The following is a 24,113-nucleotide window of genomic DNA, read 5'->3' on the forward strand; positions in this document are numbered from 1 at the left end:
CTCTTGGTGGTCGGTTGGAAAGCCAACTTTCCGTCATTCTGTTTCGACCTCGACAAGCTCACACAGGAGTGCTCCAGCGTGACGTGGTGAGTGCGTGACACAACTACTGTATAATTGCTCGAAAAGTTGGTCGACTTCAGCATGTGTCTGTCAATTGACAGACGACACGCATACACCCAACCAACAATCAAATAACGATGTCAAAACTGCCGACCCATGTGGTGGGTGTGATGACAAGCTGTTCAAGCTTGTGCAGAGCTAACATTGGAGCTGCTTCTCTGGTGGTCCCATTGATGAACTGAATCTGTCTGCTTACGCAATTATTGTTCAGACCACACTGCCGACACAGTTGGCATTCTCAAGACCGCCGTGCTCAGCATCCTGAATGAAACTGGATAAAACGCTTTCAGCCACCCGACTAAACAACTGGCGCTTTCATCAGATATAAAGCAATATTGGAGATATGTTCTATCTCCCACACCATCTACCCAGATCGTCCGCAGCCCTTCATATCTATGTGTTCACAGCTTCCAAAGTGACTCGTTCAAATTGGTTGTCGATCAGATGACCGTTCATATGCTCGCTGTGCTTAAAGTATTTCCTGTAAACGTTTCGGCACCACCCGTTGGGACATATACGGTCTATGAAGGCGTGGAATGACCTGAAAACGGCCCAAGATTTCTCAGATTTAAAACCCTGTTGTCGGAAATACCTTTCCCAGGGGCCTCCAAAGCAATGACCAAAATAATTAGACAGTTGAATAACTCTAGTCACTCGCTTTCTCGACTAGGTCAATTTTTATCTAGAACGGCGGTAAATGTGACAGCTGCCTTAGTGGTCACATAATGCGAGGGGAATCAGTTTCCGATCGACCGGCACCATTTTCAAAAATATCCGTTGCACCTCCTTCGGCAAATTCGGGCATTAGCGACCAGGCTTCCAAAACAAGGATGACTTCAGCATACGGATGAATGCTCGAAATCCTGGCTTGTTTATGCCGCTCTATATTTTGCTTTGAACTAGGCAACCAAAGCCACATCAGTTACGCTAGATGAACGAAGGTAATAAGCATAAACACGCATAGACACGTTCACTAAAGCACAGCCCGCTCGGTTCAAGAACAGCGCACTGATGCTCTCATCTCGAGCGGAGAGTAAACGTTTGCGACAAAATTACTAAGCCCAGAGAACAACCGAACAGCAATATCATTGTCCGGCACTTAATCGTCCACTTACCTTCTGAATAAAACCAATAACATCTGATCGTGGGAACGCATCGGCTGTTAGCCTGACCACTACACCTGATTTCAAAACGCTTCAGAAGATATTATTGCCTTTTAGTAGGTACATTATGGGTAGCGAATCATGCTTAACTAAATGTTCGCCACATTGTAAGAAAAATATCATGCTACCTTCGAGGATGGGTTCAAGGCAGAGCTCATATCTGGTCTACATTGAGCTAATCCCAAAATACGCACATTTCGGAATACATACTATATCGTAACTCTTAAAGATTACTTATAATGAATCGTCAGTTTTATTTTCCTAACGGGGCTTCTCTGGGTTACCGACGACTGACAGCTAATCGGAATTACTACACAACGTTACGTTACTACCCCGCATGGGCAGGTTAAGCTGGTGAAAGCTGGTGACAGGTAGCATTCTGTAGGAGAAACCGACTGGATCCGATGATCTGTGACCATGTCTAAGAGTGAGACGCGATAATGTGATGAACAACTAAAAGGATACCAGCACCTCCACGCTGTTTCTCTTACCGTTAATAACGTGGACTCCCCGGATTTGGGTTTGTGAGCGATCACGTTGTAGCACATTTCCCGTGGTGTTTTTCTCAGGTGTGAATAATATTATGTACAACTGCGAGGTAAAACGAAACATACTTGTTAGTAAACTTAATCGTTTCACCAGAGGCGATTGAAAAAAGCCATAACAACCTGCAGAAATTACCGCTAAGTGATGGTTTGTTTAATGACATAACAGTAAGATAGTAAAGTTGACATCTGTATGATGTCCGCCACTCATACACTATGCAGTTAACAAAACCCTGGCCAACTCAAGCAACTCCATGCTAATTCGGAAAGGTTTACTCACAGGAGCCAGGTACATTGCCAGTGAAAATCTAAAACCTTCCCAATAGATTTCGCTTCACAGTGACAATTGTAGACATGGTTCCCTTATTCGACACCGAAGGAGTGAAAAGGAACACGTTTGAAAATTTCAAATAGTTCGTTAGGCGGAACTATGTTATGCGTGGTTGTACTCTTTGGAGTGAATTCACTCAGAATGATGGCTAACTGTGTGTGTGAAAGGTTGGTCTCACCCCTTCATTTTCCCCCTCATACACCTGACAGTAATGAATTTGCTTGTTGCAAAGTCTTAAAAATGGTTATTGGCAATACTGAAAAATACAACGCATTCCCGGTTCCTCCTAGCTGGAACTCACTGGGCGGACGTAGTATGATAGACTTTTCCATGTTCATGTTTTAGATTTCTCGTGTCAATCTTAAAACTAATCACTCATGGACGTCATGGTTAGACGTGCGTTCCGACTCCTTTGTTTATCACAGATCGATTATGAGCAAGATGTAAATGCCAACTTGAATTGCTCCTAGGGGACACTCCAACAAACAGCCTTCTGTTAGTATGCTAGCTCTTTACGTTTTGCTCAACAATTCGGTTTTGACGCTTGTTTCGACTTGTTTGTAACGGTGAATTTCGACCGGTATTTCAAGCTGTCTGTTTTGAATGACCCAAGAGAAAAAGTAAGATAAATGAACGGTCATTTGAGTAGAAGGACGAAGAACTACCCGAATGGTTGTAATGTAAGGACTTTGGTAGAGCTTCACTCAACGGTTCCGTCCAGCTTTATTTCAAATTCTGTGGAATCATTTGAAATGTATCTAGTATCCAGGTGTTTGCAGATGCGAATGTGAAATATACATTGGTTTGCGACTCCGTTTGGGGGTGAAATTATCTACCAGAGGGCAAAATTACAAACCACCTGGAAAAGTGCTCGTGAAAAATTACGAGCTAGAGACAGCATAATGAAATTTCTCGGAAATTTTTAACCTGAGCCTTGGTGCAGGATTAACCAACATTGTGATTACTGCAACACGTCTCTATTGCTTATTATACTTTGTAGTCTAAACAGTAAATATTTTGGCATCGATTATTTTGTTTTCTGAAACCGCCACCGTCAACACGACCTTAAGTATTCATTTCTTATCCCGAGTCAGCTTATTGCCTAGGACGACTTGTTGCTCCAATGAAGTTCGGAATCCAGTGAACTTCACCTCTTCGCGCGGTTGGAAGTTTCACAAATGTCACAACTAGTGACTTTAATAGGGGGCGATCAGGCGATCATCTATGAAAAAACTCTGTATTCTCACTTATTTTGTGCAGCCTTTTTCTGTAGGTGTTCGTTATTCTGTGGTATTATTTTCCTCTGCTTAGATGTCTCGCCTTTCCCATCTGAGAACCTTCGACGCGCACGCACACATAGAAAATACTCAAATATCCAGACTTTACTTTCTCCCGTTTTCACATTTATCCAGTGCTGAACAAAACTCCTTCGAACAATCAATATTCGCTTTGATCTTCAGGCTTAAATTTCAGTGGATAATGCGCTAGCTAACGTCCAAATATTTAAACATCCAGCTCTTATTAATATAGACTGTGTCCGTTCCTTGGTTGCAGAACCAAACCACAGTAGCTCACCTTCCAGAAATTCTTGAGTGGTTCATTATACTGAGTCCAGTTAAAACCCTATCACTACTTATATTTTCCCCATGTCATTAAGCATTAAATCAAGGTTTCAAACTACCAGCCAAGAGATTGTGGGTTGGAAATCCCCTGGAGTTTCCTGAGATGCGCAATGCTGAGGACTCCCAATAAGGATGAAACAGGTGCAAAGTGCCCTTCAGCTTTTCAGCATAGGTTGGCTTCGCTTACGGGGCAAGTCTCATTTGTAATCTACCAAACCTTCTCAAGCTATCATCAATATTAGAACGGTATAGAGCCAGCCTGTGTGTACGACACTTCTTGGGATTTCAAACGTTCTACTTTGTAACTTGCAATGACGAAACGACGCCAAAGTTGTCTTGTGCTTTGATTTATATTTACAGGCTACGTAACAAACTTTTCGCACCAAGATTGGCCAGATAGTTGAAATAATCAGCTTTCGCCGATCTAAAATGGTCACAGGAATCAATTGATTTTTAATCTCAGGCCAGAGTAAAGCTATGTTTTTTGGTACGATGACGCACGCACTTGGCAGTGGTGAGTGATTTGACCATCGCGTCGTGTTGTCAGTTGTTGGCAAACGTAATGATGTGAAAGGTTGGTTGAAGTTTTCATATGAGGTTCCCTGGATTGACTGCCAGCCACTGCATGAGGGTAAGTAAAACAGTGTTTGCACTTAGCTCTGTTATTTGCAATTCAGTTAACTTTGTGGCCTGAATGGTCGAAGTGACTTCCTGAAAAACTGTAGATCTGAGCGCGCCTATGGTCGTTGTAGTTGGGGAAAGTGTGCAAATCTGTGTAATTCTTTCGCGCTTTTTCTCAATGAATGTATGTTGTATCCAACCAAGCAATGTTTCAAAGACTATGAAGTTACAGCCACACTGGGGCTTTAAAAGTCCGCTGGATGACCGTAAGCTGGATTAATGAGCGCACCCATTCAATGGAAGTGCCATGTTTAAAGACAGCATTATGTAAAATGGCTCTCATGAAGTCAAAGGAAAAGTTTATTGTGATGGACACAAGAAGCCAAAACAGTGCAAAACGTACAAGCATAATATGCTTTCTAGCTTGTTACGTTTATACTGCTTGAATTTAGTGAAGAAAATACATAGTACATAATGTGTGCAATATGAATTTGTATTGGCAAACCTCATATTTCCAGAGGTACAATGTATGGGCTTGGGGTGTAGGAACATAAAGTCGCTTAGAGAATCTATTCGTATTGCACATTTTCCGCTTACCACACAGCTGTTCGGCGTGTTCCTGAAGCAAACCATTTGATTGAAGTACTTGTTGACCATCTTCATTCCGCTCTGGATTATCTTAGTAGCGCTATGCTTCATTCCAAAATACCTACGGCTACAAACAACGCTCTAACCAGATTTGCAAACTACTTTGGTGTTACCGGAGACCCAAATGAATTTTTCGTTCGTTAAGTTCTTCGAACAGAAGGCGAATTTAACAATGGTTTGGCGGAGACCTCAGTAAAGTCGTGACAAGTAAGTGTACTGTGGTATCTCGAATATCGTACCGTCAGAAATATGAGACGGCATCTGAGAGACATTCGGTTTGAGAATATCACAAGCAGACCATCAAGGCTATTCGCGAATGGTCATATTGCGCCATTTTGGGATATGTTGATTTTCAATTAGAACTTACTGTTAATGGAAAATTGGGGACTACGTTCACCTGGTCAGCACCAAGAAGGATGAAATCGGGCATGGAATGTCGAAGAGTTTTCGGCAAATTTATGTGTACCATGCTAAGTCAAGACAAGAAGTTAGTCCGTTTCGCATCCAGATTCACGTCCAAAGCTTCTCTGTTATCAAAACCTCGTGACTGGCTAACGTAGCCATCCTCAACGTAACTTTGCGTAAGCTTTGTTTGTGTATTCTAATTAGCTTCGCTGGACGAGGCTTCTTGTAATAAGTCGCTGTTTTTACTTCGCTGCACCAATTTCTAAGCCTAGTTATACACTGCCGTCCTCGCAGGACTTGCCTTCTGGTTTTAACTGCAACGGAATTCCGGTAGGTAGGCCAACTTAAGAATTGGGATATTGTAGTGGCACTGGTGTGTTGACCATTCCCTACAACAGAATTCCTAATTTTGTACAATCTCGCAAGCTTTTCAACTTGAGGAGCCGTTCACTTTTACGCCTAATTGGTTTTCTAAGACAGACCTGCAAAGTATATAGACATCCTGGTATTGAAAATCCGTTGCGAAAAATATTTTTATGAGGTAAAATGCGCACAGAAGATTTGCTTCAAAAACCCTTCTGAAAGATGTTGCGACCATATAAGAATATACAATGGGAATTTCAATCGGTAAGTGAATTAAATCAATGCAGACCATCCGAAGAACCCTGTTTCATTCAGGGTGATCACAGGCAATGTACATCTGAGGAAGTCCAGGGAATTTGAACGCTTAAGCGTTCGACAGCGAACGACTGATCAGCACTACGACTGACTAGCAGTTAGGCAAGATAGAGCGCCATCTGTCCTTCAGTCACAAAATCCACATCACGTGGCCATCTGTTTACTGGTTCCTGGAGTAAGGGCTTCACAGATGTAAGTTTTATTCTTCATGTGGGTTGTTGTTCAATCTGAGCTAATTAAAAGCTGATGGTAGTCTGAAGAGATTTGGGAATTCTCAATGGAGATTTCATCCTGTACGTGAACCCAATCTATGTGGACTAGTTCAGATTGCGGCTATTTCAGGATTAATGGCTTACCTTCGGCATTATTAATACCACCAGTTGATTTGTGGCCATCAAGAAGGTAAGGCCACTCAGAGGCAGCAATTCCCTGGATGTCAGCCGAAAGGTGAGCATAAGAATGGGGGCAATAACGAACAAAAGTAAGTTGACGTAATTGACAACACCCAGCTGTCTTGCTTCATTGTATCCACAAGGGACTTTGCGAATCTTGTAAGCGTGTAGCAGAGACACCAGCATGAGAAAAATTGGAATCAGCATCCCAGCGAATTGTGGAATGAACAGACTGGAAAAGCAGACCACTGGGTTTGTGTCCAAACCTTTGAGGATTATTACACTCCCGTTCTGTTCCCATCTTCTCGGTCCAAGATAAGAATTGGAACCAGATAGGATTTGGGTGACGGTCGGAGGCCAGAGTGACATGGTGACGGCCAGTACGAGGACGTCCGCACAAATTAACAGAACCATGAACAATATCTGAGATCCAGGGCTTACGAAACGCGTTGCAGAAGACACGGGGTTTGCGGCCAACTGAAAACAAAGTGAAAACTTCATCGTGAAGAAACACATCCTAGCAAAATCTCGCACTGCTTTCGACCTTTAAAATCTCAACAACATCTTGTAATGCTGCCACTAATGGCAATTTAGTACAGAACCATCACGCCTGAACTAGATAGCTGGTCAATTTGCAGACGTCACTTCGTTGTGCCGCTTACTTCGTAGAAAGAAGGCACGCGTGGGTGGGAGCGCAGATTAAGATGAACACAAATAGTCATAATCTGTAACAGTCATGAAGAACAGTACAACCCTGTACAGCTATAAGTTAGTCCTATTCTACTTGGGTTGATGGTAATTCGAAAAAAATTGATATGAGAAGACTGATAAAAACTCCTTTATTTACTTTGCACAGTCCGTTGGAATTGAAAACATTATGATCAAGTGCTACACTCAAACCTCGTCCAAAGAATCTGGTTACAGTGAATGCGGATGCTAGTGAACTCAAAACAAGGGGACTGCGCCTAGCAGATGAGCCCCAAGGGCGAAACCGGTCTTGGATTATCGCCGAGTTTGCAACACCTTGTGAGTAGTTTCCCTAGTGAAAATATGCTGAGATATCTCGAATATCGTACTAACTGAAACATGAGGCCAACTTTGTGCAGCACATTTAGTAGAAGAACATCATAAACGAGAGTACCGGTCACACAGTGATCTGCCGGGGCAACTTCGGCTGATGAAATAAGTCTATCACATCTGGTTTGGACTGTCAGGGCTATCAGATGGTTTAACATGTGACGGTGTTAACAGTGACCTTTCAAATACAAAAATGTTTTAGGTCTGAGTGATCTTCAGTGTGCTTATCCCATGATGGCACTATCAATGGTGTTTTTATCATCGCCGTGTGAATGAAACCAAGCGGAACTACGATCATGTGTATGTATTCTGGACATGGCTTATCAGTATTACAGCAACTTCTATCCGAGGTGGACACCATTGAGTTCATCTGGACCGCTCTCATCTGTGTCAGCAAAGACCGGCTTCAATGATCCGTTAATTCCCGAGCTTTATTTCTACAAAATTCCCCGAAGTGATGCTGTGACCATCTATTTGAGGACCAAGGTGTACAATATCTTACACTAGCTTAAAGTACGCGCATTTCCGGAGTGCCGACCTCCAGACACCCTATGGTCCTGATCTAAGTGGGAAGTGGGTGATTTTCGAGTCTGAGGCTCTGATTTGGTTGCAAGGCTGGACGTTGTTTTTCATTACTATGCTAAATTTATTTTATGCGCGTTGTGTCATATCATATTCTATTGTTTTGAGTTGTAATTTATTGTCCTCTGCTGTATCATGTTTATGCGTATTGAGTGTGTCCGTCTACAAAAGGCTCGCGGTAAGAGTCGTGATATTCCGAAGTGTTAAACTTACAGTGGTACCAGAGGCAAGTCTGTCATCATCTTTGTACATACCTAACTGAGTAGTGAGGGACACTGACTAGGCATATGTATACGCATTGGATGCGCCTCCGCAGTGAAATGGACGTCTGGGACTAAAACGTTGAGAACTCCCCATTTGGATTGAAAGTTATGGGCCATCGTCTGATCACACCTTTTAGCCTCTAGTCTTGTTGTCTCAGGTACAGGGCGCTCGGACAGATGCACAAGCGGCCCAGAACATACGATGTCTAACACTGGCCCTTGTTCACGGGTGGTGATTGACCTCGTTTGATATGACGGGTCAGTCCAGCTAAGAGAGCGTAGGCCTTTGTCAGTGCGATTTGTTATTATCACTGTTCTCGAGGTTCACTTCAGGTATGCCAGTGACAATGCTTTGCTATACTGGTTGTTACGGATGTTGCTGGTTTCTCTAGACCTAGTTCCTGAGCGTTCAGCAAATTTATCTGGGTGTTTTCGTAGATATGGGCTATCCTGTGCAGTATGTTGGTTAGTAGTCTGCAAATGACGGGTGGAGGCATACATTATGTCCATGTGAGAATCGTGATGCACGGAAAACTCTTATTCTAGTAGACCAGTGGTGGTGAATCGTACTGAAATCTAGCTTTACCAGTGCAACCGTCATAACTACGCTGATGGTAATAAGCGGACGTGGAACAGTGATCCATCCACGACAAACCGAGCAGGTATCTTATACCAAAAGCAGAGTTTTAAAACAGTACAAAGCCTCGACAGACTTAAAAACATGCAACCAAAATAAGTCAGTTATTTCAGGTCACCCGATGAATGAGTTGCTTATGTAGCATTTGTTAAACGAATCTCGGTTACTTATCTCGAAACAGGTGAATAAAGAAATTTATCATCATCGAAAAAACCAAAGCGAAGCTCATCTAGTAAGTAAGCCCTTGTCAAAACCTAGACTGAAATGTCATTAGGCAGCTCAAAAAAACTTTTTGGTTTGCTTCAAACTTCACTATAGTAAGAACACTAGCTGCCAAATCCACGTATATCATGCAATGATCTTTGAACCATCTACTTCCATGTGTGTAAACGTGATTCAGCAGTAATGGTCAAACAAAGACCAGTTCACGGAGAAGGGATTTACTAAGCTAAATGACGAAAAAGCTGCTCTGCCAATATTTGTCTCGACAGTAGTGGTTCTTGAACTATTTTTACAGATTTGGATAGTGGACTGCATAGTCTTCAGTATTACCCCAGGATATATATGAATTCTGATGGAGATGGAAATATCAGGAGTAGGCTAGCAATTTTCCAGCTAAGTAAGAGATTTGCTTACGTTTTTCAAACTTCTACAAGCCTAAACAGAAAAGTGCAACCTTATTGTGGAAATAAACCAGTTTTCAAAAAAGCACTATTCGCAACCAGCTCTGTTTTGTCTGAATTATACCCACGATATGATGTGGACAATACAATTTATGCCCCTTTCCAGGGAAAAAACTAAAAGGCTGAAGGGTGAGAGAAATAATTTCGGTACGCTATGAAAGGAGTCACGTCTTCCCTGAAGCATACTACCGAACCTTCAATCGTGGGATATAACTACAAAATGGAAAGTTGTAGTCAATCTAAACTTCAAACCAACTGAGATGCAATAGACGCGATTTTCAGCAGGACAAAGCACTTACTCGGAATATTCTATCTATTCGGCTGATTCTCACATAGATAGCTGCATAGGAAATGGTACTGCATAAACCAGGAGCTATCGTAGCCCAAGAACAAACATACATTGTGGGTCTGTGAGACAGAACGATGATTGGTGTTACGTATGAACAGAAGATACCGGCAAATAGCACTAGGGTAGTCTCGCGACCGGACGCACGAATCACTGGTGTATTCCAGTTATGCAGGTAGATCGCAAGCACCAATGATGAAAGCAGAATTGCCACCACGCATAACGCGCACATTGCGATGGCCGATGGATCAGCAATCGACATGAAATCGACAGGCAAATCGTCACATTTTGTCTGATTTTGATTAGGCCGGGTCCCCGGTGCACAGTAAACGCAGGCTGTAGCTTTTGGCACATGGTTGTTATTGCTTCTGTCAACTGTTTCTACAATAGCGTCCTTCGAACATTCCGTACATTTCCAACAGCAAGGAATTTGTGTATCGTACGTAGTTGCACTTCCGACTTCACAGGGATTGCAGCATCGAGAATAGGGATATTTGGCTGTTACCAAATCCTCGACAACTCCAGTGGCGTTGCAAATGGCTGTGGATGAGGTTCAATAAAAACGTTTGCCAGGAACCAAACAAATAAACAAACTATCAACACATCAAGATACTCACTTTCATTACCACTATTTTAGACTCTGTATCTGGGAGCGTAATGATTGTACAAATTGTAATAAATAACGTACATCTAAACGTCCTCTCGTTAAAAAACACCTAGGTTTTGAGCGAAAAGTGTAGTTGTAACAACAAATGAAAAGATCTGATTTAAATTCTCCACGCAACTCCATCGAAACTAGTGTAAGGCCCATATTCTCAACATGATCGTTTATGTATATACGATTGTCTTTAATTTTTGAAGTAACCGAATGTAAACCTTGTTTACGAAGCTTTATATAGAGTAACATCAAGATCGTATCAGCCAGTTGGGTGACAATGGCGCTAGTAATGAACCTACACGTTCCAGCTGCTAGTCGAAACTGGCATGTCAAAAATGCCGTGTCATTTATCCTATTAATTCTGCTGCGCACCGAAGGTAGGCTGTTGTGGTTTGGAACTGCAGCATGACTTTGTATTATAGGAGCATTAGATGAGTATTCGTATACTGCTGTTCGGTTCGCAGAATGGTTTGCCGAAGCGTTTACCGTACATGCAAAAACATAATTTTACTAATGTCATACTGGCAAGGAACGAAAACCGATCCGAAAGCAAATCTAAGGCCGAATTCCAGCCCCTGGTTAACATGAAAATTAACCGGTCACGGCCAAAAGGAAATCGATTTTTACCAATCTTCATTTCAGGGGATCTGGCCACAGATGTCTGATCCGATATCTGCCTCACAAAATTAGGCAAAGGTTTCCTTCACCCAAAGCGTGGTTCATAGCTACTCAGCTGTTGTCTGCATGCTGAACGTATGGTTGTCTCTGTCATGAATGATAACTCCAGCTGACATAGGTCACGCTGATATATGGTTACCTACGCATTCACACAGCTGACGCGCTGGCACCCTGGAGTGCTTTCAATTAAGAGACTGCGCCCAGTTACTGCAATAAACTCAAGCAGATTAAGAATATGCACAATGCAAGGTCACTCGTCAACAAGTGAAAACGTGGTGTGATGGATGAGTGACACTGCATCCTGCTGATCAGCCGATCAAGGCCGAACTGTTTGGTGTTCAAAACGACAACACGGGAGATGGTGAGTTTGAGTAGTCCTGCAAATTCGTGTGACTACTTTCGCTTACATTGCCACGTCCTAATTGAAAAAAAAACAAGTGACATTTTTTCAAAAAGCCATGTTAACTTTACTACTGATCGCAAGTTTTTATAGGCAAAAGCCAAGGAAGCTGAATAGCTTGAGAAACCTACAACAAATACACTCATTTGCACATCAATTTGTTCTTCACGAGGGACTCCTTTGGATCGCGGCTGAATCTGTCGCTTATGGTATTTTTCTTTCAAATGAGGCAGCCTGGTGCGGCATATTCAGTTGAAGAACATCGCAAACGAGATTCAGCTGAGATTTAGGCGAGTCTGTCGTGAAAGCCAATTTGGATAGCAAATGAATGAGCCAAATTTCTCGCAAACATAAGGTTGACCGAAACTTGGGGAATGCGCCTACCTGATGAGCCCCCAAAAAGATGAAGTTGGTCGTGGGCTGCCTAATAACTTTCAGCAACCTTAGGACTGGTGTGTTACGTCTTCAACTGGAACTAGAACTGGCAACTTTATCCCATAAAAGCGGTGTATTGGGGCACCTCCGACTCACCATTCGAAACAGGGGCTCCTATAAGTTGGAATTAATTTGGGCCAGTCAAGGAGGGTTATAGCGTTTATACAAAAAACATGGGCATTAATATAAAATAGAATGCCATTCCATATGCAGTCATGGAAGTTGCATCACCATGTCGTGTATCCTCAAGAACCTACTTCAATTCCTGATGGGGTGGAAAAGTTCTAGAAGTTCTAAACAATTTAGACATTACAGTTTACATTGGAAGGCACTCATAACTGAAGTTGACTTTGGCATCCTGATAGAAACTGAGAAATACTATTTCCGGGTAGTCCGTCTATCGCAGTTACAATTGGTTTTGAGCATCATGTAGATGACTGGACTAAGTCATCAGGATCCATGTAGAGAGACCGGATCAATTAAAAATACTAGGATCCAGAACAGTCTGTCTCTATGGGTAATAAGCAGGTCCCAAATAGTTTCATCCCTAAGTAACGAACAAGATGCCCAGTTGTTACATAGTGAAATTTCTCTGACAACTCGATTGTCGAACAGCTTTGGTCAACGTAGTAGGATAAACGTTATACTTACGAGTTTTTGTGGACGCATCACACTCAGCAAAGGTATGCCACAACGCTCCTCCACCAATATGCGCCAGAATTGTAAATTGCGGCTTACCGTCTCCCTCCATAGTAAAATGAAATTCCTCACCTCCAAAACCTTGAACAAACCAAAAGTAAATAAGCTGTATTACACTAATTCTAGCAACCAAACTTCATAAATGAACACTGCTTAGAGTCAAATATATAATTTGTTTACTATGCTAAGTGGAGATTCTCGGGAAATTTTTCTGGTAGTTACATGTTCCCCGTTGTGTTTCATAAGTTTGTTTGCCTAAAAAAACTGAACAATAAGTGAGCCTAACTTATTCTGGGATGAGGTGGTTTCCAATCATCAGATGGCTCCACGTGAATAAGAAACTGTACATATCCAATGTGATTTGATATAGTTTCACACGGCAGTGTATCAAGAACGATAGGATAGGATACTTATTAGGATATGTATCTCTTCACATTGCAGCTGTTCGTCTGCGATCAGAGTTAGTTCCTCAAAATAAACACCAGGAAAATCAAACGTTTGCTTGGGGGACTCCTCAGATAAACATAGGCTCCATTTACAGTGATCCTGCATATATCTTCAAACGACAAAAAACGTTGTTTGATTTTTCCGAAACCTAGTGATGTACACGTGTTTGGCTAGGTTATTTTGCCTTAGCATCCAAGAAGTATATCATCTGGACCGAATTAATCGAAATACACAACTGCCTGGTTAGTTGTCTTTCAGAATTACGATAGATCTTTACGTTCTTCTTGCGTTAAGGGATTCAGATAAAAACAACGGTGGGATGTTGAATTGGATTGTGTACAAAAATCTAAATGCCCTTGTAAAATAGGTTTTAGGGGGCCGTTTCCGGAATACTGCCAGCCATTATACGGTACGTTTGTTTGGCAGGTCCATACGGTCTGTCTCTGTGCGCATTCATGCCTCTACACCTCGAAACTTTATATAGTAGAAAAATTATCCATTCAGCAATTCCACTGAAAGCGATGGGTGCACAGATGAAGATCTAAGCAACAGCAGGTTGAGTGCGTTTCCGGGGGTGCATACGCTACAAGTCTAACAAAATACGATCAAAATGCATTTGCGTAGGCCTGTTTCACGTGATTCAGTTTAACCCTCATCCACAAACTGGATACTTTATCGCCAGCCGTTGTCCTTCCTTATTCCAAATTATTCCTATTAAGACTGCCTAGTAAAAGAAAACGACAGGACAAGAATATCCTGAATGGATTTTGTTAGCCCAAGCATGTTTCTCTTATTCACCTGAGTGTATTGAAAGCTAAGTTACTAATTTCCATTCCACGTCTAACTCTCTTTTTAATATAATTCACTAAACAAACTTTCCTTAAATGAAATCCGGATTCTTCTCAAAATTTAAGTCCACTGCCAATGGACTTAACAGATGAATTTAACATGGTCAGTCTCAAACGTGTTTCCCCCTGAACACGCTCAGCCATCACGAGCATGCCCTTGTCAATAACCCAGACTCCTCCCATATTTTGTGCTACACTGACCCACATTTCAACTAACGTTCATCAAAAATTTCAACCAGCGGACACATTTGTAGCGGCGTGACGATCCCCATTCTGTCGTTGAGTTGAGGGCGGACCTGGTGGACTCATTGCGTCTACAGGACTTCCCTATGGTTGCTTGGTGTCCATCCCACTTAGACGGGGTTGTCTCGTGGAGAGATTTTTCTTTTGCAACTGAAGAGGTAGTTCCTTAAACATCGCAAGTTTACCGGGCGGGATGAAAATGTCTAAAAATTGGGACGTAGGCCCCAATGAAAAACCCATGTGCTTAGACATAAAGTTACATGAAGAGCCACAGAGAACAAAGTTTAATTGTCTGGTCATAAAAAATTCAAGGTTCGTTTTTTGAAAAATGTTCTAAAACATTAGTTTTGATTTTACATAAAATGTTCACATAAAATTTTCTACTCTGGAATCTATTTATCTGTCATCCAATCATCTATCTACTTATCTACTTATCTAATTATCTATCTATCTATCTATCTATCTAACTACCTATCTATCTTCTATCTATCTATCTATCTATCTATCTATCTATCTATCTATCTATCTATCTATCTATCTATCTATCTATCTATCTATCTATCTATCTATCTATCTATCTATCTATCTATCTATCTATCTATCTATCTATCTATCTATCTATCTATCTATCTATCTATCTATCTATCTATCTATCTATCTATCTATCTATCTATCTATCTATCTATCTATCTATCTATCTATCTATCTATCTATCTATCTATCTATCTATCTATCTATCTATCTATCTATCTATCTATCTATCTATCTATCTATCTATCTATCTATCTATCTATCTATCTATCTATCTATCTATCTATCTATCTATCTATCTATCTATCTATCTATCTATCTATCTATCTATCTATCTATCTATCTATCTATCTATCTATCTATCTATCTATCTATCTATCTATCTATCTATCTATCTATCTATCTATCTATCTATCTATCTATCTATCTATCTATCTATCTATCTATCTATCTATCTATCTATCTATCTATCTATCTATCTATCTATCTATCTATCTATCTATCTATCTATCTATCTATCTATCTATCTATCTATCTATCTATCTATCTATCTATCTATCTATCTATCTATCTATCTATCTATCTATCTATCTATCTATCTATCTATCTATCTATCTATCTATCTATCTATCTATCTATCTATCTATCTATCTATCTATCTATCTATCTATCTATCTATCTATCTATCTATCTATCTATCTATCTATCTATCTATCTATCTATCTATCTATCTATCTATCTATCTATCTATCTATCTATCTATCTATCTATCTATCTATCTATCTATCTATCTATCTATCTATCTATCTATCTATCTATCTATCTATCTATCTATCTATCTATCTATCTATCTATCTATCTATCTATCTATCTATCTATCTATCTATCTATCTATCTATCTATCTATCTATCTATCTATCTATCTATCTATCTATCTATCTATCTATCTATCTATCTATCTATCTATCTATCTATCTATCTATCTATCTATCTATCTATCTATCTATCTATCTATCTATCTATCTATCTATCTATCTATCTATCTATCTATCTATCTATCTATCTATCTATCTATCTATCTATCTATCTATCTATCTATCTATCTATCTATCTATCTATCTATCTATCTATCTATCTATCTATCTATCTATCTATCTATCTATCTATCTATCTATCTATCTATCTATCTATCTATCTATCTATCTATCTATCTATCTATCTATCTATCTATCTATCTATCTATCTATCTATCTATCTATCTATCTAACGTGTGTCCGTCTCTCTAACTCTATTTTTATCTACCTGTTTTCATACCTGTGAACGAAATGGTATCCAGGATTTTTAAGACGCGATTACGGAATGCTATTGATCCGTCTGGGTAACATGGGCCATCTCGTGAACATCTGTCCTGAATTTTCTTCAAGGATTCAGCTACGGCTAGAACAGCGTTAACTGTGTTCGGAAGGTAGAAGATTGCATCTGGCGGAGAAAAATGAGAGAAACCTATAATTTAGATGTCAGGATGGTTTGTATAAGCAGAGTAGTGGTCTTGGAGTTATATTCTGGAAACCGTATTAGGAGGAAAAGTTCGTCGCATCTAGTTCACTGTACGTTGACAACGTTCTGCATTTCAACCACCCGTTTTTACTGCATTGAAAATGGTCTCTCATGTTACCTGGAATGCCAGTTCCAAAACTGTTCTCAACATACTAATTCTGCATGACACTCAAGTGTAACTAGCTCAAACACTGATTTAATTAGTACCTTATTTCGTGCCAAAATGGCTCGAAATTCGGCGTGTCATCGATGAACGTAAGTTTTGGAAAGTTATAAAATCCCAATAAATAACTGAACAGGATTGCATCTGAAACTGAGACTACAACGAAACAAACTATGGTGCAAGGCAGGAACTATCAACAAACTTGGTAGAGTGTGTTGGCAAGCCTGTCAAATGGCATAGCGTCTGCAGCAGCTTTCTAAGCTTAGCAGCAAGGTATATTTGAACCCTCATAAATGCTTGATTGAGTTGAACATATATACTGAAACGTGTTGGGATATGTACCTTGTTCTGCTCTCTCGTGGTGGATTTTCGTTCGTTCGCACTGATTGTGTAGCCTCTCGGTAAAGAACACTGCACACGGCAACTAAGTAACGTCACTACGTCGCACTACTGTGTGCTCCCTCACGACTGATGCTATCTTTGACGTCCACTAGTTATCTAGCGTGACTTTCTGAAATCGGTCTCCTTAGTTGACTCATACATACGGATTTGATGACACAAATGAAAAGGTGTCACCTGCAAAAGGTGGGGCGGGTTGACACCACATTCCGGTAAAACAGGGTATCACCAGCGGCTGCAAATCGTTTGTTGCACAAACAAATTTAGTCAGAAACTCTGCAACTAAACACAGTGTTGATAAAGTCAAAAAACCAGGCCAACGCACTTCGGTCATAACCAAGGATTGGAGTGTACTTCGATCGGTGGCCTGGATTTTTGGAAATCACACGGTGACACCTGGATGGCATGACTTGTTTCCCCTATAATGTCAAAAGAGTTTTCCATAACATTCTGTCATTTCTAGCAGTGATACACAGAACCTTCCTTACCGTGCTGTGAAAGAATATCGCGATACATATATATTTCTGTAACGTATAATGTCAAAAGAGTTTTCCATGATATTCTGTCATTTCTAGCAGTGATACACAGCGCCTTCCTTACCGTGCTGTGGTTTCGTGAAACGTTTGTGAAAGAATATCGCGATACATATATATATCTGTAACACACTACTCCTAAGATTGCTGAAAACTCTGAAATAAACTATCCAACAGCAACCTTATTAGCTGTGTCGCTTTAAAAACAAAAAAAAACTTGTAACAGCAATATGCTGCAATGCAATATGTCCAATGCTTGGATTGGGTAGTTCACAATCAACGCGCCGATTTGATCATGCTTGATTAGTCATGAAAGATCAGCCTTCCGAATCAGGTTTCTCAGTCAACTGTGTTCAAATCACTGGACGTCTGCGCACAGTAGGAAGCCATGAAAATATTTTGTGTGGAAACGAATGTAGTGCTGCGCGCGAGATCCAGGTGCTGACGTTAACGTGATATAATAGGGCAGGTTGGCAAATGTTGCAGAAATCAAATGAAGCTTTCTAGTTCTCCCGTTTCCCCACATGTATCTTTAATGAATTTTCTGATCCATGAATTGGTGAGACGCGCATTTTATTATGCCTCAAAGACCGACCCGTATTGCACTCAGTACTAACCATTTTTACTGCCACCACATTACAGAGAGCCCTTCACCCCCAATGATATAATTTATTAGATGTCCATGATCGGTTATTTGATGAATCCATGTGGCAAGCGGCGTCCGTTCAACGTTGGATCCCTCGTTTGTCATTGATAGAATAGTTAACTGTTAGCGCGATTTTGTCGTCTATCTGGACCACATACCTTCTTTCTTTTCCCTCTGTGATGGATGGAGCCGTGTATGCAAATGTCACTGAACACTGATGAGTTGATTCCGAGGGTCCCCATTTAGGGTAGCAGCACCTATCATCCCCACTGAATTTACTGGTTACTGTTTTCAAACTGCGTTGCCGGGTCTGCCGATCGTTGTAAAGAGCTGATGAAAAATAGGTTTTTGAGGTACAGAGTCTTAATCTGTGTAACCTACGAAGCTTTGACAGCACATCGATTGAGGGCTAGCCTATTCCTATAAGACCAACAGCACTAATCAGATGTTCCCTCCGTCTAAGATTCGCATACACCGGTAGCCAAACGCTGAGATTTCTTCTCCATCCTCTGAACGTACAGGCCACGTTCCTGACCCATCAGACAGCACGTTTGCACCCTCACGATGTTGCTTCTCTACTTGAAAAACAGGCATCGTAGATTGGCAAACGCTGTCCTGACACTTTGGGTTGGACAAACGATGTCGTCGTCATTTATTACGGCGGAAACTGCGCAGGTGCTCAAGTGAACGAATTCGCCTGCTACTGTGATCGGCTCGTCGGTACGCATGAGGTTTGGGCTTGATCCCACCCTTTATTGTAGCAGCAGTTTACAATTTTTAGTTGTGAAGATCATACCAAACCATATGGCAGAGTTATTTACGCCTGGACGGGAGGACGACATTTCAAACGAGAGTTATGTGAATATGAGTAATACATAACCCGCAAACCCCACAACATAAATCAAAAAGTCGTCCAGCGAACCCCAGGCGTCTGTGGCACTACCTCACTGGGAAGTCATGCCTAAGTGGGTTAACCTATCGCCACAACCAATGAACCGTGCACATCGATCACATCGCTCAGGCGTAGACACGTGCGCCTGTCCAAACGTGGAAATTCATTTGTAGCAGACGTGTGCTGGTGGAGTGGTGGCAACACGCTCGCTTTGCATGTCAGATGTCCGGCGTTCAAAACCCGGCACGGTCATTGGGTATGCACTGCTGATGAGCTCTAAGAAGAGCTAAACTCGAGTCCAGTGCTTCTCCCTTTGATGTGGGATCGCCAGAAAATTACGCTAGAACAGGAGGACGAACGTTTAAGCGAGTGATATGAATTTGAACAATACATATCCCACAAGCCTCACAACAGAATTACTTGGTCATTCAGAATGGCTTATGTCCAAGTAGAGCATACCTGCCATCTGCAAGCGAGCGCCCCAGGAGCATTTCGACTCCTTAAGTGTCAGAGGCAGGCAGATGAATTTCCAGCAACATATGAATAAAAAATTGAAGAGGAATTTTGAGAAAGAGAAGCCTTTTCTTACACCACTAGAAGTGGTGACCTCAGACAGCAGTTTACTGTCCACTCGTAAGCGCCCAGAGCAGTTCGCGTACTGCGCTCTCATAAGGTATATAAATGTGGAAGAGACACTGGTCGCTGTACACCACCGGCCAACGGAATCAAAAACAGCTTTCAGATCAACAATAAAAGACCAGCAAGGGACGGCCGAAAAAGTGGCGCTGTTCAAGAACATATCCCAAGTTAAAGGTATCGTCAATGTTTTCTTCATCAGAGTGTTACCCAGTATGAGTCTCAAGAAAGTGCCTGTACTGAAAACCAAGTGAGTTGCATAAAATGGTGCAACGAGGCATGTTCGATGCGAAGGCAACCGGGCTGTATTTTACATGAAATTTTCGTATCTCTCTGATGGTTTAGCTGCATGATGTAAATTCTCGGCTTGAGTCGGTATTCTATCAGGCTTCCAAATATCCTGCATTAAGGCTGTCAAACTTGTCACCATGATGAATTTTTTTGGAAACCGCATACTGCAAAGTATCCGGGCCAGGTGACTTGTGTTGGACGAATAGCTCGTACGTTATTTCTGTTGCTGATAGCTGGTTGCCGCTGATATTCCATCCAGATTCCCTGAATTCTCCCAGAGAATGTCGAATGAGACCATCTAAACTGTTGTTTAAAATGTTCAGTCCATCCGCCAAGAAGATAATAGTGTAGAAAAATTTCTATTCCCTCATTTCCGTATTTCCTTTTACTTCTTTTTCTTTCAAATAGCTGACCTAATCAGCTGAAAAATGGGCGAAGCTGTTGATCGTGACAGAAATTCCCATATCCTAGTCCAAAGGAAGTGCCACGTTATTCTCGAGAGACTGTTGCCTTTCCAGAGTTCGAGTGATCCACGTGTGTTAGTTTCTAGTGTAGATTATCCGGCAGCAATAGGGCCTGCTGATCTCGACGACATCCAACATACATTTAGTTGAGTCGGAAGACCTGGACAAGGCTTTATGAGCCGACGACACAGCTTCTTTCATCTGCTTCCACTTAACCTCTAACCAACCTTCTTTATCGGCGCCACTGTGCGTTTCTAGCCAGACGAGCTCGGTACTGTTGAGCTACTGGAGATGGTCGATGAACGGATAAGCTACGCTTTGCCACATGTAATGCCGGGTGATAACTATCCCGGCGCAACAGCATGATGAGAGTTTTTGGGAAGGGGGTGGATTTTCCTACTGACAACAGTCACCGCACAACTGTAGAGGCCGCTCCCCACTATCCGTGCGCTGAACATCAAATCCGAATTTATCACCTAGCTATACATCTTCGGGGCTTGGTCGATCAACTTATACATTCAAATCACCACCAACATATACACACCTGATGATATTTGATATCCGATAAAACCCATCTTTCTTAGCTGAAACAAACTGCAGTCTGTGTGACTATTGCATTAAACAAAACACGAGAAACTTATTACTATCATTATGGAAGTAGTAGTATTATACCCACGAGTATTTCCGTCGGTCTAATACTCCACAATCAAGGATTTGGAATGCAGGAAACCCTCAGTAAACTGACCATCGTTCAACAAGCTAACGCACTGCTGTTCTCGCTCTTCCGTACATCCGATCGGGTCCTTATACGTGGTCACAGTTCCGTTCGGAATACAGGAACATTCCCACATAAGATACTCCTCACGCCATGTGTTCTGTCCGTAGGATCGGTTGAGACTGAATTGTAGGGGAGAAGAAACGGTGCTGGGTAACAAGACATTTGGTTGGTTGGATGGATTATGAACCCTGAGATAAGCATGGGGAACTCCAGGAACTTTTGCAGAGCTGAGGAAAACTTTATCGACAGTCTGAAATACCTATGAATTTTGGCCCAAGTTAGCTCAGGTGTATATGCAGCTAGATAGTGTTACTTCTTACAGTTAGGTATGTGAAGTGGTTAGGCTGCTGAACACAATCAACAGCTATTTCTGTACAAACGAAAATGCCATTAAGATGCCCTGACAAAGTGGGGAAGGTTGTTGAAAACAAACTATTTCAGGGACTTTGTCAGCTGCTTCCATGCTCATTTACACGAGAAAAATGGCGTTGTGTTCAGCGTTCATGTGGGAAATTTTCTCTCCTACTGATTTGACATGAAATGAAACGGAACTAACTGAGGCGTCATCATGTGCTTTATTAAAATGCGAGCTGTGTCGCCGTGTCACAATAGCCACACAACGCCCTACGCTGGATAATAATTGCTTCGCCCATGCGTCCGAGTAAAAAAAATATCGGTCACTAACATGCAAAAACCTACAGCAGATTTTGAATGGAATGCTTTGAATTTGTACAACAGGTTAGGTAAACCCTGTCCGAGGGTCGCGAAGTTTACTAATCCCATGGAGTATGATGGAAATAGATTGGCAAACAGGACAAGGTTTTAGCCAGGTAAAGTAGTTAGCTGAAGAGCCATTGATAGATTTACTACTTCGCGAGGCATGATCTGCCCATCACCGGCCATCTCTGTATACAGCCAAACAGACACTGCTAGTTCAGTCAGACATGTTTGGTTTAAATCAATTGGAAAAAGTAACGTTGCCCAAATAAAAACTACCGATTGTTTACCAAGCTCTTCTGAAATGATGTTTGGTTTAATTTTTCATATTATCTTGAAACAAGTTTATAACCGAGGGAGGGACTAAACTAACACACCAGTCCTTAATTTGAATGAATTAAACGAAGGACATAGGGAGGGTGACAGATGGCCAACCAAACCAATGCCTGAAATATTCACCCAGTATTCTGAATGCTAGCTTATTTTACGTACTAGATTTCCAATAATATTCCCGACTACCTCACCAGGCGACTATCTCTCGGGTACAGTTATTGACCGCCTGAAACAGGTTACGTGTACTAACTACTCTCATTTGCACGCGGACTTTGTTCTGACGGGAGACTCAGCTGAATCCAGCCAGATCTCTCGTTCAAAGTATCTAGCTCGAATGTTACATGTGCAGCCGATGATGCAACATGGGGTTGTGATGTATCAAGTGACTTTTGCAGAATGCATACATTATGAGAGGACCTAGGATATCGACTCGGCAAATGAGCGACAATCTCCGATGTCGTTCATTGTACTCAGATAAATGAGGCCGTTTTTTATGAAATAGTTTCATAAAAACCTATGACAATTTTAAGAGTCACGAATCATCATCATCATCATCAAAGACATCAGTGCTAACACTGATGCTGCTGCCATACAACCAGAAGCCAAGAAGACGCTTGTTTTTTTCAAAGCAATATAAGGTTCTGATCGCAATTAGAATACTGTGCAAACTAAAATACTGAGAATCAAGCAGGCATTGTTGACGGACTCTTTAAAATTGTGCTACTGTGATAAACTCATTAACCAAACTCGCTCAAAGAAATGCAGTTTAAGCAATTCAACAAAAGATCAAACGACTGGATGCAATCCTGCCATACTCCCCTCAAAAACTTGTGGGACAAAAGCGATTTCCACGCTGTTAATCAACAACTTGGTTGACACCAGGAATGGCCTGATGTCAAATGACATATGGTTTTGGAGAAATAAATCACTGGACAAGGACTGGATTGAAGCAAATCTCAATCTGAAGTCTTTAGTTGCCTCACTAACTGCAGACTGCAGAAATGATAATTCATGTCCAAGTCCCCCTGCACGATTTGGAAGCGACCCGCCAAAACAGACAGAAGCTGCCGGGAGTCCCTTACTTTCAAATTGGGGGCAGTGTACGCAGATCCCATGTAAGTCGTTTGAAAACTGATTAAAAAGGAAACACTGTACATCCAGTGCGTTTCCATACCTCACACTATATGCTTCGAGCTCATCCGAATATCGCAAGCGTGGAAGGACGAGAAGTACATTATTGATATTTTTGAAACTCGTTCGTTCACCTTCGTTTTGGGCGGTTTGATTCGGCCGCAGCATGGGAAAATCTGGTTCTATTGTGTTTGTGCCAATCCAAAGGAAACGATCGCGCTTCTCATGTGGCCACCTCTGCACAGCTTTCAGGGCCAAATCCCCAAGATGTGCGGAACACAAGATCAGGTTAACTGAAAAGATGTAGTAATGAATTTCACGGAAGCTTACTCTTGAGAAACGGTGTGTCTGTGATATCTGACAGCACAAAAAATAGAACGCATAAAAAAATTGCATTCCTCTAGTTTTCATATGAACTTGTTTGGAACGAGAAGACGTTAGCTTGAACTGAACTGTTCACTTGCCTCGTCGTTTACGTAAATTCGACATCAAGACAGGTGTAGAACAATTGACAGATTTTT

The 24,113-nt window shown here is 41.5% G+C and overlaps 1 protein-coding gene across 1 annotated transcript in view; it reads right to left on the minus strand.

The window, feature by feature from the left end:
* T265_08023 (hypothetical protein) overlaps positions 1 to 24,113 on the minus strand; it is a gene marked incomplete at both ends in the record, with an annotated part of 43,055 nt that overhangs the window by 2,409 nt on the left and 16,533 nt on the right. The window contains 7 exons of the mRNA XM_009173710.1: positions 1,775 to 1,874; positions 6,490 to 7,002; positions 10,067 to 10,653; positions 12,936 to 13,064; positions 16,367 to 16,531; positions 21,379 to 21,530; positions 23,636 to 23,885. Of these exons, the coding sequence (XP_009171974.1) occupies positions 1,775 to 1,874; positions 6,490 to 7,002; positions 10,067 to 10,653; positions 12,936 to 13,064; positions 16,367 to 16,531; positions 21,379 to 21,530; positions 23,636 to 23,885 (1,896 nt within the window). The remainder of the gene's footprint in view (positions 1 to 1,774; positions 1,875 to 6,489; positions 7,003 to 10,066; positions 10,654 to 12,935; positions 13,065 to 16,366; positions 16,532 to 21,378; positions 21,531 to 23,635; positions 23,886 to 24,113) is intronic.

The sequence above is a fragment of the Opisthorchis viverrini genome, assembly GCF_000715545.1.
Source record: "Opisthorchis viverrini unplaced genomic scaffold opera_v5_197, whole genome shotgun sequence".
Lineage (NCBI taxonomy): Eukaryota > Metazoa > Platyhelminthes > Trematoda > Opisthorchiida > Opisthorchiidae > Opisthorchis > Opisthorchis viverrini.